The sequence below is a fragment of the Micromys minutus genome (genome assembly GCF_963924665.1).
Source record: "Micromys minutus genome assembly, chromosome: 13".
Taxonomy (NCBI): Eukaryota; Metazoa; Chordata; class Mammalia; order Rodentia; family Muridae; genus Micromys; species Micromys minutus.
The window spans coordinates 6,229,580-6,245,288 of NC_137982.1; the positions used below are offsets into that span (position 1 = coordinate 6,229,580).

The window sequence follows — 15,709 nt, forward strand, 5'->3', positions numbered from 1 at the left end:
ATGTTAGCTGCCACATCTGGCTTTTATGTCAGCAGAACATGGTGCAAGGGATTGAACTCGGGCCCTCATGCTCAGTGCCAAGCACTTTTACTTGCTGAGCCATCTTCCTGGCCCCATTTAAATTATATATATATAGTCTGATAAAACATGTCTCCTGGGACTGGAGAGATGGCTCTGTGGTTAAGAGCACTGACTGCTCTTCCAGAAGGCCTGAGTTCAATTCCCAGCAACCACATGGTGGCTCACAACCATCTGTAATGGGACCTGGTGTGTCTGAAGACAGCTACAGTGTGCTTACATAAAATAAATAATTAAAAAACACATGTCTCCTGTACTCTACAATCTAGAGACATTACTAATGATAGATTCTTTCCTCAAGTGCAACTTTTCTTTCTTTCCCTTTTCCTTTCTTTTGTTATCTGAGACAGGGATTCTCTGTGTGGTTCTGGCTGTCCTAGAACTTGCTTTTAGACCATGCTGCCCCTGCCTCCTGAGTGCCAGGGCTAAGAGCATGCATCACCTCTCCTTGGTGACCTTCTTCCACTTCCCAGTGCTGCTGGCACCACCACATCTAGTGTATGTGATGCTGCCAATCAAACCCAGACTTTGTGCACGCCAGGCAAGCGCTTGGTTACAGGCATACTTTTTTGGTTTACTCTATTGGGTTCTACTATTCATTCTTTCAACCTTTATTTGACTCTAATCACTTCTAAGCCCCAACCACTAGCTAGGAGAGGAGGAAGATTAGAGCCTTATTGTATGGTATTTAATAACTGTATTAGTTCTTACTATGACCTGGCCAGCACCACCACCCTTCCAGTAATTGAAGCAGAGTTTTATCAATTTTTAAAATTAGCTTTAGCACAATTATTGGGCAATTACCCCAATCTATTTTTCTATACTACCCTGAGTGTCTCCCCGCTGTGCTCCCCAAGTTACTGACTCTGAGTTTTGCCTGGCTCTGTCTGCTCTCAGTCTCTGTCCTCAGGGCGCACTTCTCTCAGCCGTGTGCTCCATCCCATCGAATGGAAACCCTCTGCTCTACGTAGCAGCACCAGACCAATCCCCAACACTTTCCTCTTTTTATCTAGAGAGGCTCTTTCTCATACAATAATAAGCAGCATGCAGTAAGAACAAATCTGAAACAACTACAAAAACTAGTAAAAATTACAATCTCTAGTCCATCTGTATTTGGCAACTTTGGATAAAGTGCTTTATTATCTATACTATTTTGGTGAGTTCAGAGTTCTGTACCTACTTTTCTATCATAACTTGTATTACTAACCTAAAAACATCTTTTTAGGCCCCAAAACATCTTAAATCCTAAACAACTTAAACTTAGTTGTGAGACTACAACTATCTAGTCTTCAACTGCATCAGAGACTTGAGAAGGAATAAATGTTCCCTGAATGGGCACAAAGTGCAGGAACCAGCTTCTAGAACAATAGAGATAACAAAAGATCTGGCTGCCTGGACGGCCCCCCAAATTATCTCTTTAACTTTGGAGCATCTATCTTCGGGGTTCTTGCCCAGTGTATCTGACAAACTTTTGTGGAGCAGGAATTATGAAGGACTGGCCCACCTTGTCCTTGCAAAGCTCGGCAGGTCCCATGTTTGTTCACTTTGGACAGCATCCTTTCTGCAGTTGAAGCAAGGGCAGTTCCCCCCCCCCCCCAGAGTTCGCCACAATTGAAGCAAACACCACACCAGAAGGAAATTCCTGATGCTCATCTTCCTCTTTGAAGTGAGATTGGGTGCTACCAAGAGCAGACTTGTCTCATTGTCAAAAAAAGTCTTACATTAATAAAACATCTTTAAAAGACATACTACATAAGTCTCCAAGGTTTATGAAGACCATCTATCCATACCATTTATAAATAGGCAAACTGTTTGTTTATGGCTATTTACTATCTAATTAACTTTTAAAACATTTCATTGAAATTAACTAGACTAATACCTAACATGACCACAAGTTTGTCTGGTTATTAACTTGAATTTCTTATTTATCTGAGAAATGTATAATGGCAGCTTTCTAAAGGACTAGAACTTCACAATACATTATTAAGAACCTCTAGATACCCTCTTACTCTCTTGGCCTCTTTATCTCTTGCTCTCCCCACTTGCCCCTCCTTTTCCTATTCCTTTCCCCCCTCTCTCCACGTGTTCATGACCAGCCTCTGCTTCTCTACTCCTCTCTACCTCTACTACCCTCTTAACTCCCCTCCCCATCCCCTGAATAAACTCTATTCTGTATTAAAAAAAAAAAAAAAACTCTAGATACAATACCTCAAATAAGAGTTGAAAGCATGTATACATAGTATGTTGTAACAAAATAACCTTAACTTTTGCATCAAAATACAAGGATCTATACCAATGTAACAAAATATAACCTCAATATGTATCAATATACAAAGATCTATACTTTCTTTTAGATTTATTTATTATATATAAGTATACTGTATTTCTCTTCTGGCACACCAGAAGAGAACATCAGACCCCAACTGGTTGTGACTCACCATATGGTTGCTGGGAATTGAACTCAGGACCTCTGGAAGAGCAGCCAGTGCTTTTTTTTTTTTTTTTTTTTTTTTTTTTTTTTTTATTATTATTGCACATCACTCCTTTATTATACTGATCTGGAAAGAGACTTAGTTGTTATGCCCAAATGAGTTCTGAACCTACACAGTAGGGTCAAGCAGCTGGAACAACAGTGAAAAACAAAAACTTGGACATGATCAAGGGGCCCTTCACCTCTACAAAACAAGGCAAAGGGGTCCAAACACAGCAAGAGGTATAAGGAGTTTCTCCCATTTGATATGGGGAATGGCTTTTCCGGTGACCACACAGGACTGTTTCAACTGCCACCAGCAATCTCAGAGTTGCTTTTGTGTGCTGATATATGTATATGTACTTTATTTAAAATAAAAGTAAATGTAACACATAGACTTGACAAGACTGATCCCAACTTTCTGGGGCCAGCAGCTCCTTTAGAGTGGGAGAGAAAGTAGAGTCTTTTAAATCATCATGAGGTTACTTTCACTCTCCACTGGAATGACTATGCCCTCTGTTACCTAATTGCCTCTTCTGAGAGAGCCTCCAGATGCTTGACGATGCCCCGATGCCATGGGCAGCAATCAAGATCCTTTCCCCCTCTTTGATCTGGGGGACAATTTCTTCATTCCAGAAGGGCAGCGCTCTGGCAATAGTGTCCTTCAGGCTCTCACAGGAGGGCAGCTGGTCCTCTGTAAGGTCTGCGAACCTGCGATCCTTGCTGATGTTGCTGTAGAAGGGATGATCAGGCTCCATTGGACGTGGTGGGACATCGTAAGATCGTCTCCAGATCTTTACCTGTGCCTCACCGTGCTTAGCAGCAGTTTCTGCTTTATTGAGACCTGTCAGACCCCCATAGTGTTGCTCATTGAGGCACAAAGTCCTGACCACCGGCAACCACATCTGGTCAATGGCATCCAGGACTGTCCAGAGGGTTCGGATTGCTCTCTTTGAACAGAGGTGAAGCAGATGTCAAACTCATAGCCAGCATCTCGCTATGCCTGCTCTTCGCCTCCTCATGGTCCGCCGGGCTCAGGTCGGCGTCGTACCAGCCACTGAAGCGGTTCTCCAGGTCCCAGGCGCTCTCGCCATGCCTGACAGCACCAGCTTGTAGGCAGCCATAGCGACAGACAGAGGCTGCCGCAGCAACTGAGGAAGGCTGAGATTCTCCTGGCAGACCCCCGCAGTCAGTGCTCTTAACCACTGAGCCATCTCTCCAGCTCCCTCAAAGATCTATACTGATATAAGAGTACTGGTTGTAAAATGTTCACATGGTTTTTTGGTTTAAGAGTAGATTCGATATTCTACCCCCTTTTCCTATTATTTCTATAAGATTCCTACATCTCCCTTTTCATCCCCTTTCCCTTTCCCTAAGAAAGAAAACGGAAGAGAGAAAAGAGAGGGTGTTTAAATTCCTATGCTTTGTTTTATCCCTGATCAAAACCAATGAACAACTTGCAGCCAAACCCTTTATAACTCAAGCATCTACCACCCATAAAACGACCATCAACGCCTGCTGTGAACACCTGTAGATGCCCTATTTTGCAATTTATCTTTTTTTAAAAGATTTATTCTAGTTAGATGAGTAGCTGTCTTCAAACACATCAGAAGAGGACATTGGCTAGCCCTTGTGGGTCCCTGTTCAGCGCCCGGCCGTGTGGAGACCCGGGAGCCAGTCCGGGCCTTTGAAGCTAAGATGGTGGACTACAGCGTTTGGGATCACATCGAGGTGTCGGACGATGAGGACGAGACGCACCCCAACATAGACACGGCCAGCCTCTTCCGCTGGCGGCACCAGGCCCAGGTGGAACGCATGGAGCAGTTTCAGAAGGAGAAAGAGGAACTGGACCGGGGCTGCAGGGAATGTAAGCGCAAGGTAGCCGAGTGCCAACGTAAGCTGAAGGAGCTGGAGGTGGCCGAGGGCGGTGGCCGGGGGAGCTTGAGCGGCTTCGAGCTGAGGCCCAGCAGCTGCGCAAGGAGGAGCGAAGCTGGGAGCAGAAGCTGGAGGACATGCGCAAAAAGGAGAACATGCCCTGGAATGTGGACACACTCAGCAAAGATGGCTTTATTAGCAAGAGCATGGTCAATACCAAGCCTGAGAAGGCAGAGGAAGACCCAGAGGAGCCGAGGGAGCAGAAACACAAGACCTTCGTTGAAAAATACGAGAAACAGATCAAACATTTTGGCATGCTCCACCGCTGGGATGACAGCCAGAAATACCTGTCAGACAATGTTCACCTGGTGTGTGAGGAAACAGCCAACTACCTGTTTGAATTGACCTAGAAGTGGAGGAGAAATGTGCACGGATGGAGCAGGTGGCTCACCAGACCATGGCGATGCAGTTTATTCTGGAGTTGGCCAAGAGTCTGAAGGTTGATCCCCGTGCCTGCTTCCGGCAGTTTTTCACCAAGATCAAGACCGCTGACCAGCAGTACATGGAGGACTTCAAGTATGAACTGGAGGCCTTTAAGGAGCGTGTGAGGGGCCGCGCCAAGCTTTGAATAGAGAAGGCCATGGAGTATGAGGAGGAGGAGCACAAGAAGAGGCTAGGCCTGGACCCCGTGGAGGTCTACGAATCTCTGCCTGAGGAGCTGCAGAAGTGCTTTGATGTGAAGGACGTACAGATGCTGCAAGACGCCATCAGCAAGATGGATCCCACTGATGCCAAGTATCACATGCAGCGTTGCATCGATTCTGGCCTCTGGGTCCCCAACTCCAAGTCTGGTGAGGCCAAGGAGGGGGAGGAGGCGGGCCCGGGGACCCATTGCTGGAAGCTGTCCCCAAAGGGGCAACGAGAAAGACGTCAGTGCGTGACCCTTCTTCAGAAAAGGAAACCTAGCCACCATGTCCCTAGCTCGCGACTTCTTCACTTCTGCTGCTCCTCACATCCTGGTCCATGGCCTGCCCCATGTCCCCTCTCCTCCAGCCTGTCCCCAGTACTCATCAGATTCTCTGCTTTGGGTTGAGGGGCTCTGTTGTCTGCAGCCCCCCCCCACCCCCATCAGCGTTATGCCAAAGTCCTGGGGGTCTGGGGAGGGGCAGCAGTTGCCAGGTTGGTCCACCGGGTTGGGGACACACATGTCCCTATCTGGGCAGGGTCTGTCCCTATGGGTCTATGGTCACTGTTTTTCTTCTGTCTAGCTTTCTGTCCTGCAACTGGCAACAATGTCCAATAAACAGTTCCAGGTGCTGGGAAAAAAAAAAAGAAGAAGAAGAGGACATTGGATCCCATGGTTGTGAGCCACTCTGTGGTTGTTGGGTATTGAACTCAGGATCTGTGGAAGAGCAGTTATTGAATGCTCTTAACCGCTGAGCCATCTCTCCAGCGCCCTCCAACAATTACCTTTTAATGTATAATTGGTTTTGTCTCATGCTAATGAGTGTAGCTCTGACGCTACACTCTCAGCTCTATTTTCTTCACATTTTTTTATATATTGTTCTTTCTCCATCTTAAAAGGTAGTAAGGAAGTTGCTGTCTTAAAATATTCATAGGTTAAATACTGTTTCATTTGATATTCAGGAAATATCCTTAACCAACTCCTGTCCTATGGGCAGGAAACACTGGCCTAACGTACTTCCCAGGCCCAACCCATTAAGCGGGTTGAAAAGTTAAGACCCTAGAATAGCTTTTTTCTCTAACTAGCAAGCTTCGATTCCAGGCAGCTTCGATTCGATCAGCAGCCACCGCCTTCACCTGCGTTCTTCCGTTTGTCAATCTAGAGGAATCCTTAGCTCATTTGGTGGCAGGAGGGGTCTGACAGATTTACGGTTCTGTCCTGTTTAAAAGCAACTAGATTACCCAGGGCCACGTGAGGCGTACGAGGCGAGGCGGAGCCAGACGTGGAGCGACCAATGGCAAGCGAGTAGGGCGGTACCAGGCCCCAGCCGCGTCTTAAACGGGCTGCTGAAGGGCGTGGGGGACAACGGCACACGCTACTTGAGGTTTTACGAATATCTGTAAGTGTCCTGGTCCTCCGATAGGCATGCGCGCGCTGCGGGCCGGCCTGACCCTGGCACTGGGCGCCGGGCTGGGCGCCACGGTAGAGCATTGGTGGCGGCGAGAGGACAAAGCGCCGGGGCTGCTGGGCCGAGTGCCCATGTTGCCGGTGGTCGCGGCCGATCTTCCTGCGCTGCCAGGGGGACCTGCGGGGGGCACCGGGGAGTTGGCCAGGTACGGGCTGCCCGGCGTGGCGCAGCTCCGGAGCCGTGAGTCCTACGTGCTGAGCTACGACCCGCGCACGCGCGGTGCCCTCTGGGTGTTGGAGCAGCTGAGGCCCGAGCGGCTCCGTGGCGACGGGGACCGTCGCGCCTGCGACTTCCGCGAGGACGACTCCGTGCACAGGTACCACCGCGCCACCAATGAGGACTACCGGGGCAGTGGCTTTGACCGCGGCCACTTGGCCGCCGCCGCCAATCACCGCTGGAGTCAGAAGGCCATGGACGACACCTTCTACCTGAGCAACATAGCGCCTCAGGTAGTCCCGGACCCTGATCACTCGCCTGGTTGCAGCGCTTAGATCTTACTTTACACGTGCACAGTGGCGGGAGCAAGGACTCCTACGGTCCCACTGGAGAGTCCCGGGTTCATCCCCCTTCATCCTCCCGTGGGAAGCAGTGATTGGCTGCAGCAATGCCAGTCAAGCCGCTAGGACACTTTGTTAGCAAGGCACCTGCTCCCAGCAGGGTCTTGACTGTGAAGTAGGTTCCTGGGACATCCATCCAGTGGATGGAGATGAACAGGAGCCCCCACCCTTTTATCCAGACAAGGTTTCTCTGTGTAGCCCAGGCTGTCCTGGAACTCAAAGAGATCTGCCTGCCTCTACCTCCCGAGTGCCGGCATTAAAGGTGCTCACCACCACTGTCCAGCCCCTTTGCCTTTTTTAGAGCCTGTTTGGGAGTTTCAAGGGACCTTAGGGGTCTCTGAATGACTCATGTTCCCTCCTTCCTCCTTTGAGTTGGGGAAAGCTTAGGGATTTGGAGTGCTAGGGAGTGTGGCCAGCACTGGCTCAAGGCCTGTAGTCACAGGGCCTCAAGGAGTGACCCATTCTGTGAGGCTTTGTCCTTTGAATGTTTGGGCACGGACCTTAGGACCTGGGACTTCCCTAATGGAGGGTCCAGGGGTGCTCCTGAGCCTCCCTTCTCCCCCCAGGTGCCACATCTCAACCAGAATGCCTGGAACAACCTTGAGAAGTATAGCCGCAGCCTGACTCGGACTTACCAAAACGTCTATGTCTGCACAGGGCCTCTTTTCCTGCCCAGGTGAGCCTCTAGCTCCTGTTCTCCAATCTTGAGCTTTCTGTTTCACTGTAGCAAGAGACCTTTGGTTGGCCTAGAACTCTGCAGTGCCCATAGATGCCTGGCCTCACACCTGCCTTTGCCCCCACCTCTGACATGCCTCACCTGTAACCCATTGCTACACAAGGCTCTCACCTTTGCCTCTGATCTGCTCTAAGTATTCGCCAGGCAAGTGAGCTGAGCTCCTCTGGACAGCAGCAGGAAGTATCAGCAGCACAGGCTCTAAGAGGCAGCAGCTACTGAGGAAACTAGAAGCTACAGGCCATTCAGTGTGGCCTCCGCTGAATGCCAGGCTGGGGCTGGGACTCCCCATCATGGCCACCCACTCATGCTAGTCTGGTGTACTGCATATGGTACAGGTTATAGTCAGGTGAGCATGGGTGAGCATCAAGGTCCAGAGAACTCATTAGAACTCATTCCTCTAACCGAATTTATTGACACCCATTCTGTCTGAACTGGTCTTTGACAGAAAAGCAGAGGGTTAAGTGTTGGTCTCCACATTACATAGTTCCCAGATCCAAGGAGGAACCAGGCACAGCACAAACTCCTTGTTGAAAGTTAGGTCAGGGAAAGCTTCCTGGAAGAGGTGGCATTGTATCTAACTAGGCCTCTTGGCCATGTGTGCCTGGGTCTATCCACAGGCCCGAGATTGATGGGAAGTACTATGTGAAGTACCAGGTTATTGGGAAGAACCATGTGGCAGTGCCCACACACTTCTTCAAGGTGCTGATCCTGGAGTCAGCCAGTGGGCAAATCGAGCTGCATTCCTACGTGATGCCCAATGCCCCCGTGGATGAGAATATCCCTCTGGAGCGGTTCCTGGTGCCCATCGAGAGCATCGAGCGGGCCTCGGGGCTGCTCTTTGTGCCCAATATTATGGCTCGTGCCGGAAACCTCAAGGTTATCACTTGCAAGTGACAGTGGACTCACTGAGGACTCTGGGGAGATGGGGCGGGCTCACATTAAAGGCAGTTATTTTTGGAGAGAAGTCCTGACCATCTCTGCTCCCCCGTGATCCTCTGTCTTGCTGCTTCATCTGCATCTTGGATCCAGAAAGCTGTCAAGTGGGCCGTGACCCCACCTGGGTGAGGCCAGGCTGCAGAGCAGCCAGCGAGATCAGTATGGCCTCCTGGAAGAGAAGAAGTTGGTTGGGACCTGGTAGCCAGGCAGCCTTCCCAGCTTCTCATTTTCAGAGCCCCATGTGGGGCCTACCTCAGGGCCAAGAAGGATAAAAGATGACCGGGTGGCCAGTAATTAGTGGCATGGGCAGGACTTCAGAAGCAGGGAGACTGGGGCTGCCCATCTGCAGTCACTGCCCCTGAGGCCGACTCAGAGCCTCCCCACAATATCCACAGGGACGGCATCCCAGGTTAGCCTCGAAGATGGTTGCATAGATCCTGTGGATGCCAGGATCTTCTGGCACACTTTCCCCTAACACCTGGAGGGACCGACCGATCACCCGGGTCCCTCAGCCTAGGAACACGGGACTCCACTCCAGGGCCAGGACTGCAACTCTTATGCCTCTTGTATCCAGTCCCTGCCACTGGTTTGCTGTGGTAAAGATCCCAGCTTCGGAAAAGCTAATGAGATGGGGCTGGAGAGATGGCTCAGTGGTTAAGAGCACTGGCTGATTTTCCGGAAGTCCTGAGTTCAGTTCTCAGAATCCACATGACAGTTCATAACTGTCGACACCTGTAGTTCCAGGGGCTCTGATGCCTTCTGATGTACACGAGTACATGCAGACAAAACATACATAAGTAAACCTTAGAAAAGGCATGCCGGGTGGGCTACAAGAACTGGGTGCCTGTGGCTGCGGCTCACCTCGGTGCGAATGGTACGGCTGCCCTGGCTAGGGCATGTGTTGACATAAAAGTCGAAGAGGACACTGGGGTCAGCCACTTCAAGGTTCGGATCAGCATCCACTGCAGCTTCTAACCCTTGCAGGCCTCCGAACACCACAAGAGCATGCCTGGTACCCAGAGAGGGAGATACTGACTTCAAGGCTCCACTGACTGCAGTCTCCAGAGCTTAAAGTCCCTAACCCCTGTAGAGTAGGACCGGTTCCTGTTCCAAGCAGGACTCACCTAAAGTTGGGCAGCTGGGCAGAGGCCACGTTGGAGCCACGTTCTGATGTCCCAATGGTCAGGTCATACCCATCCTGGAAGGGAGCCTCAGCAAACACAGCACCTGGGGGTGGGGCAGGTTCAGTGGGGTCTTGCTCTCGGCTGTGTGTATAGCATAGTGCAGGGTCAGGTGGTGTGAGAAGTCACGTAAAGAAGGCATCTACTGCTCTTAGGAAGTCAACCTTGGCTGGGGAACATTCAGGGTAGGGAGGGAAGAGCTCCCAAGCCCCAGACAACGTTCAGCAGCCATACTTGTCTTGAGACAGCAAGGGCTCACTCTTACATATCTAAGCTGGTCTCAGAAAGTGAGGTTCTTGTGCCGGCCCCCCTAGTGCTGAGACTGCAGCAGGACAGGGGCCAAGTACATCCTGTTCTCAGATGCTCTTAGCACTCACGGAGACATCCAGAGACCAGAGGAGGCACCACCTACACATACCGTCTGGTAGGACAGACCCTGATCTGACTTGTGGGTTTCACAGATGGACATTCAAGGGACCTTAGTTCTTACTGAGGCAGGAGGCCAGCCGGACAGTGTAGCCCCAGTAGAGACCAGCTTTGGTGCGGGGGTCCTGTGATGACACGACTGTTCCTTTGTACGTCTTGCATTCTGGGAAACAAAACAGGCTATGAAGACAGAGGAGACAGGGAGGGAGGAGGCGGCTCTAAGCCGGGCAGCTGTAGAGGCCGAGGAAGCCCCAGTACCTGGGAGCTGCTGCTGGTTCAGCCGCACGGTCACCCGAAGCCCAGGGTCCAGTTTCTTGTCAATCTTCACTTCCTGAAGAGAAGCTAGAGGAAGTGAGTGCCACACCACAAAGGGGAGAATGTTCTCAGAGATCCCAGGTCAACCAGCCACCCTGTTTCTGGCAGTGGGTGGGACCTGCTAAGAGGGACTGTTCACACGGAACAATTATCACAGGGCATTGGTCAGAAATGGAAGCCCAGGGCTTACGAAGCGGAGAGAGTCAGTGTCTACGCAGAGATGAAATCCGTTTCCTATGTGTGGAAGCTTTGCCATGTGTTAGTGGGAGGAGTCTGAGGAATCAGTTAATCCCTGTGAGTCTGTCTCAGTTTCCTCAGTAGCAGACTCTATAAACAGGCTACACTCGATCTGTCGAGGTTCCCCAGGTAAAGGCTCCTGCCCCCAAGCCTGATGACCTGAGTTCAATTCCCACATAGTGGGGGAACTAGCACCTGCCAAGTTGTCCTTTGACCTCACATTCATTCCTTGGCATGTGCCTATTGACCAACACAATCTCAGACACACATAGACTAAAAATGAAAAAATTCTAAATTTTCTAACCTCAAAAATAGCAAAGCTGGGAACACAGCATTATGGGAACATGACACGGCTAACAAGTCCAGTGCGGTTCCTTCTCCATGCTTATCCACGTGTGTGGGTATTCTGGCTGCACGTGTGCCAGAGCATCATGCTCATGTCCTGGGCCCATGGAGGCCACAAGAGGGCACCAGATCCCTGGAACTGGAGTTACAGGTGGTTTGTGCACCACCACATGGGTTCTGGATACTGAATGTGGGTTCTCTGCAAGAGTATCCACCTCTCCAGCCTCAAGGGGCTCTTCTCTCAAGCCCTACTTTGGGTTAACCGGTGTTTCACAGCAGGCCTGGAGTCCAGGTCTCATTCATGTGTCCTTACCTGTCTTTCATAGCTAACAAGTGTCCTCAAGTGTACCACAGCCTGCCTTCCCACTCCTACCTTCTTCATTCCACAGTTGACCAAAGAGCCATGGCCAGCCTTGGTGGGCCGGTCCACTACGACACCTTCTCGGAACTCAGATTCTTCATCCTGACGCATGTGGTGAGGGCTGTCCAAGGGGTTGAGGATTCCTGGGTAGGGAACAACAGGAGGATGTCAGGGCCTGGCTCTATTCCCAGCCTGCTTTCCCACCTGAATCTGTCTGTGAGGCTGGATGATTTCTCAGTGCCTCAGGATGAGCCATGAGAGATGGGCCAGGCATACTAGCTGTACCTGCAAACTGCAGATCCTGGTGCTTGGGGAAGAATGCCTTTCTCAGATACCTAGGGAGGAATGCAGCTGTCAGGATAGTCCTGGGGATGCTGCCTCCCAGCTACCTCAAAGGTGACACTACCCTCACCTCATACTTACTGTGGACACTCCAGGTACTGCAGGATTCGGGCTAGCTGGACACATGCCTGCCCCTTTTTCCCAACACCCCTGAATTCTCCTTCCACACTCCTGGAAAAATTAAGACAGGCCTCACCTCAAGATCCAAGTGCTGGGCTGCTCAGATGGCTTATCATGCTTCCAATCCTAAAAACCTAAATTTCATGCTCAGAACCCATCAAGAAAGGAGACTCCATGACCTGACTCTTTTCCCACTTGTTTTTTGGAGACAGGTTTCTTGGTGTAGCCCTGGCAGTCTCAGACCTTGCTCTGTAGACCAGGCTGGCTTTGAACTCTCAGAGACCCGCCTACCTCTGCCTCCAGAGTGCTGGGATGAAAGGCGTGGGCCACCAGTACTTGGCTTAAGTTGCCTTCCAATCTCCATAACTACACAGGTGTTTGTATATAAGCACCATAAAGAAATGTTAAACAAAACCCAAACCAGGTAAGTGTTGAGTGACATGTAGCTTCAGAATAGAGCATGTGTAAAACCCTGAGTCCAATCTGTAGCACCAAGGGACAGAAAAGGTGCTTCTGCAGCTGTTTTTGAGAGCTCCTCCCAGGCAGCCAGGCAGGTAACAAGGAGCAGGACAAAGCCATAGCCACCCCTGCTGGGCCTCCCCTCTCCCCAAAGACTCTCACTTGGTGTCTTGGCCCTCCTCATCGAACACCACAATCTCATCCACACAGAAGATGGTGCAGGCTCTGGCGATCTGGCCAGCCAGGTAGGTACGGAGCTCAGGTGACTGGGCGTTGTCCAGGATGGAGCCTGGCAGGGCCACACTCAGAGTGTAAGGCCGTCCTAGCAGAGGCAGGGGGCATTCCTTAGTCAGCCTAACAGGCTGTGGGCTTCCCCTCCCTTGCATGCCCCCATGGCTCACAGGAAGAGAACTGACTGATTAGGAGATATTTTGAGATCATCAAGCTAGATCCAACTCCCTTCTCTTGACTTCAGTCTCTTCAGGAACTAAAGCATCCAAGGATTCTTAAAATAAGAGAGCCCAGAGGGTGAGGTCAAGAGGCGGTGGTCAGCAGCACTGGCCTATATCCTGGCTCAAAGATAAGATACCTCAGCTTACCAGCTGTCAAGTGTGGGTGAGAACAGCTAAAATCTGGCTGTTCTTCCACAGGTCCTGAGATCAATTCCCAGCACTCACATGGTGGCTCACAATTATTTAAAACTACAGATCCATGGAATCCAAAGCCTTTTTCTCATTTTCAGTTGTGCATGCAGACAAAACAATCATATATGTAAAACACATAAATACAACTTAAAAAAAGCAAAAGTATTATAAGCACTTGATATTATATAAACTCCAGGAAGCATCAAGTCTTCAATCTACCTATAGGATCCACACCTATGGATTTAATTGATATTTTAAAATCACTGTTTGGTGTTTTTGTTTGTTTTCCTTTTGCAATGGGGAAGTCTTACTGTAGTCCATAGATTACTCTCATACATCTTCCTGTATCACTTTCCCAAGGGAGGGAAATTACAGATTTAAGATACCAAGCTGAACTCATTTGAATATATTTAATCTGCGTACAACATACGTTTTTCCTTGATCTATGAGCCTCTACAGACTGGTACCCAGACAAACACATGATCCTGGAAACAATGACCTTCCCATTTACAAGAGTATGGTCTGTCACCCAGTAAAGTCATATATGTATCCCTCCTGCAGTCACATAAGTGATGGGGTAGCTGAGATAGGTTGCCTGGCTGTGGAGGATCTACCACATTCTTCCCCTCCTATGGTTTCTTTATCAGAAGGAGGAGGTACTTGGACATCATTTCCAGGGACCCTGAATGGATGCTTGGTGTCTCTGGATATGAAATTAAATTTCAATCAAGTGGTCTGAGCTAGGAGCAGGTTCTTAGAGTCTGCTGCAGGCCACAACATGTGTCGTCCCCAGGACCCACAGTTGCTTACCTTGGTTGCTCCTCTGTGCTGCCGCCTCTTCCTCCTCTTCTTGGCGCTTAGCCTGTTCCTCCTGGGCACGCTGCCGCTCCAGTTTTTTCATCATCTTGAGGTCCTTCCACTTTTTTTTCTCTTCTTTCTCTGGTTAATTAGTGAGAGAAGAGGGACTGGCATAGTGAGGAGAGTTCCCTCTCACTGGGCCAGCCTGGGTTCCGGATAAGCTGCAGCTCCACTTAGATACACTGAGACCCACAGAGGGTTTGGCGGGGCATTAGGTTGTTTGTGGGAAGGAAGGGTTCAGGACGCTTGCCCAACCCGTCCTCAGCCCTTACTTACTCTGCTGCTTCCATTTTCGCCATTCAATCCTTTGGCCGTGCTCACCCTGCAAGGAAGGAAGGAGGAAGACTGAAAGGGTGAACGCACACGTAAGAGGGGAGCATCGCCGCGAGTCTCCCGCCATCTGACTCTCCCAAAATCAGGAAGGGTGTAAGTACACAGGGACTCGCTGTGCACAAAGCCTGGGTTCAGGACCCGCACAGTAAGCAACCGGGAAGTTGAGGAATGAATTCCATGGGACAAAGGAAGAAACTGAGGGAAGGCTTGTTCATAAAGTCACCCTAGGAATCAGAGAACAAGCCAAGAGAAGACTCAGAACACTGTCGCCCTACGAATGAATGTATATCGGATCAGCTAACCACGCAAGCTCAGGCCTCGGGCGAAGAGCGAGAAGGGAGCAGAAGACCCAGGCCAGCACACCACCGTGAGACGCGGCAGCTCCCGGGCCTAGCCCGGAACCCATCGGTCCGCTACCTACCGGGCCACACGGACGCTTCCTCGGGCGCTCCGCCATGCTTCCAGGAACACCGCGCGTCTGTCAATCAGCCCCGCCTCTTCCGGCCACACCTCTGCAGAGCTGCCCAATCAGAGACCCAGCGGAGCGTGGGCGTATCCTGGGAGCCGGGCTGAGGTGGAGCACAGCCTGGCGGTCTATGCTTGCTGCAGCATTGGTACCCTGTCTCCAGGGTAACGAGTTCACAGCACCAAGCTGTCCTGAATACAGTAAGGCTCATGTGCCGCCCTTTTGACTGGTACCGTGAAAATATTCAGCTTCCATGTTTTATGTAAGGAGACCCTACTGGATCTAATTACTACTAGGAGTAGTTAATCCAGTTCATTTGCACTTTCTTTCTATTCATCCGTTCATTTAGTTTCCTGGGAATCCAAATAAGGGCCTGATGCCTGCTAAATCAAGTGTTCCACCAGTGAGCTATAGTCCCAGCCTTGTCCAGACTTTATTCTTTATCAATTTGATTTATTTCTTTGTGTGTGGTACTTTAAAGTAGAAAAAAATGATATAGGGTCTTACTCTGTAGCTTGAATTAACCTCAAACTCAAGATCATCTTCCATCAAAAACCTGAGTGCTGGGATTGATTGATTGATTGATTGATTGATTGATTTTTGGCAGTCCCGAGGATGAGGATCAAATCCCAGGTCTCCAGCATGTAAATCACTGATCAACGCTCTCTGTCCACTTTAAAGTCATTTTAAGTTAAAGTAAAAGATGGTTAGGTTAGATAGGACTGAAAGAGGTCCCCGTGACAGAATTTTAGCTGATGCTACAATAGCATGCTAAAAGTGTATCTGGCATGAATTCCAGAGTGATTGTACCTAGGGC

At 50.0% G+C, this 15,709-nt stretch overlaps 2 protein-coding genes and 2 pseudogenes across 4 annotated transcripts; 2 read left to right on the forward strand and 2 right to left on the reverse strand.

Moving 5' to 3' along the window:
* Positions 1-3,067: 3,067 nt before the first annotated feature.
* LOC308428810 (phosphoglycerate mutase 1-like) lies at positions 3,068-3,672 on the reverse strand (annotated as a pseudogene). Its single transcript has one exon. The product of its transcript is annotated as a phosphoglycerate mutase 1-like (transcript).
* A 551-nt stretch (positions 3,673-4,223) lies between these two features.
* On the forward strand, positions 4,224-5,567 carry LOC308429358 (hsp90 co-chaperone Cdc37-like; annotated as a pseudogene). Its single transcript has one exon. The product of its transcript is annotated as a hsp90 co-chaperone Cdc37-like (transcript).
* An 864-nt stretch (positions 5,568-6,431) lies between these two features.
* ENDOG (endonuclease G) lies at positions 6,432-8,902 on the forward strand. The gene is made up of 3 exons (XM_080927757.1): positions 6,432-7,025; positions 7,700-7,809; positions 8,487-8,902. The coding sequence occupies exons 1-3, from the start codon at positions 6,534-6,536 to the stop codon at positions 8,761-8,763; spliced, it is 879 nt and encodes a 292-aa protein (XP_080783883.1). The 5' UTR covers positions 6,432-6,533; the 3' UTR covers positions 8,764-8,902.
* Positions 8,761-14,883, reverse strand: LOC308429100 (putative methyltransferase C9orf114 homolog; the record flags this gene model as incomplete). The annotated part of the gene is made up of 12 exons (XM_080927756.1): positions 8,761-8,974; positions 9,667-9,814; positions 9,930-10,032; positions 10,477-10,575; positions 10,671-10,743; positions 11,683-11,813; positions 11,956-12,005; positions 12,094-12,183; positions 12,754-12,913; positions 14,046-14,174; positions 14,370-14,415; positions 14,848-14,883. 12 exons carry the CDS (start codon positions 14,881-14,883, stop codon positions 8,906-8,908), a joined length of 1,134 nt encoding a protein of 377 aa, XP_080783882.1. The 3' UTR covers positions 8,761-8,905.
* Between the last annotated feature and the right edge of the window lie 826 nt (positions 14,884-15,709).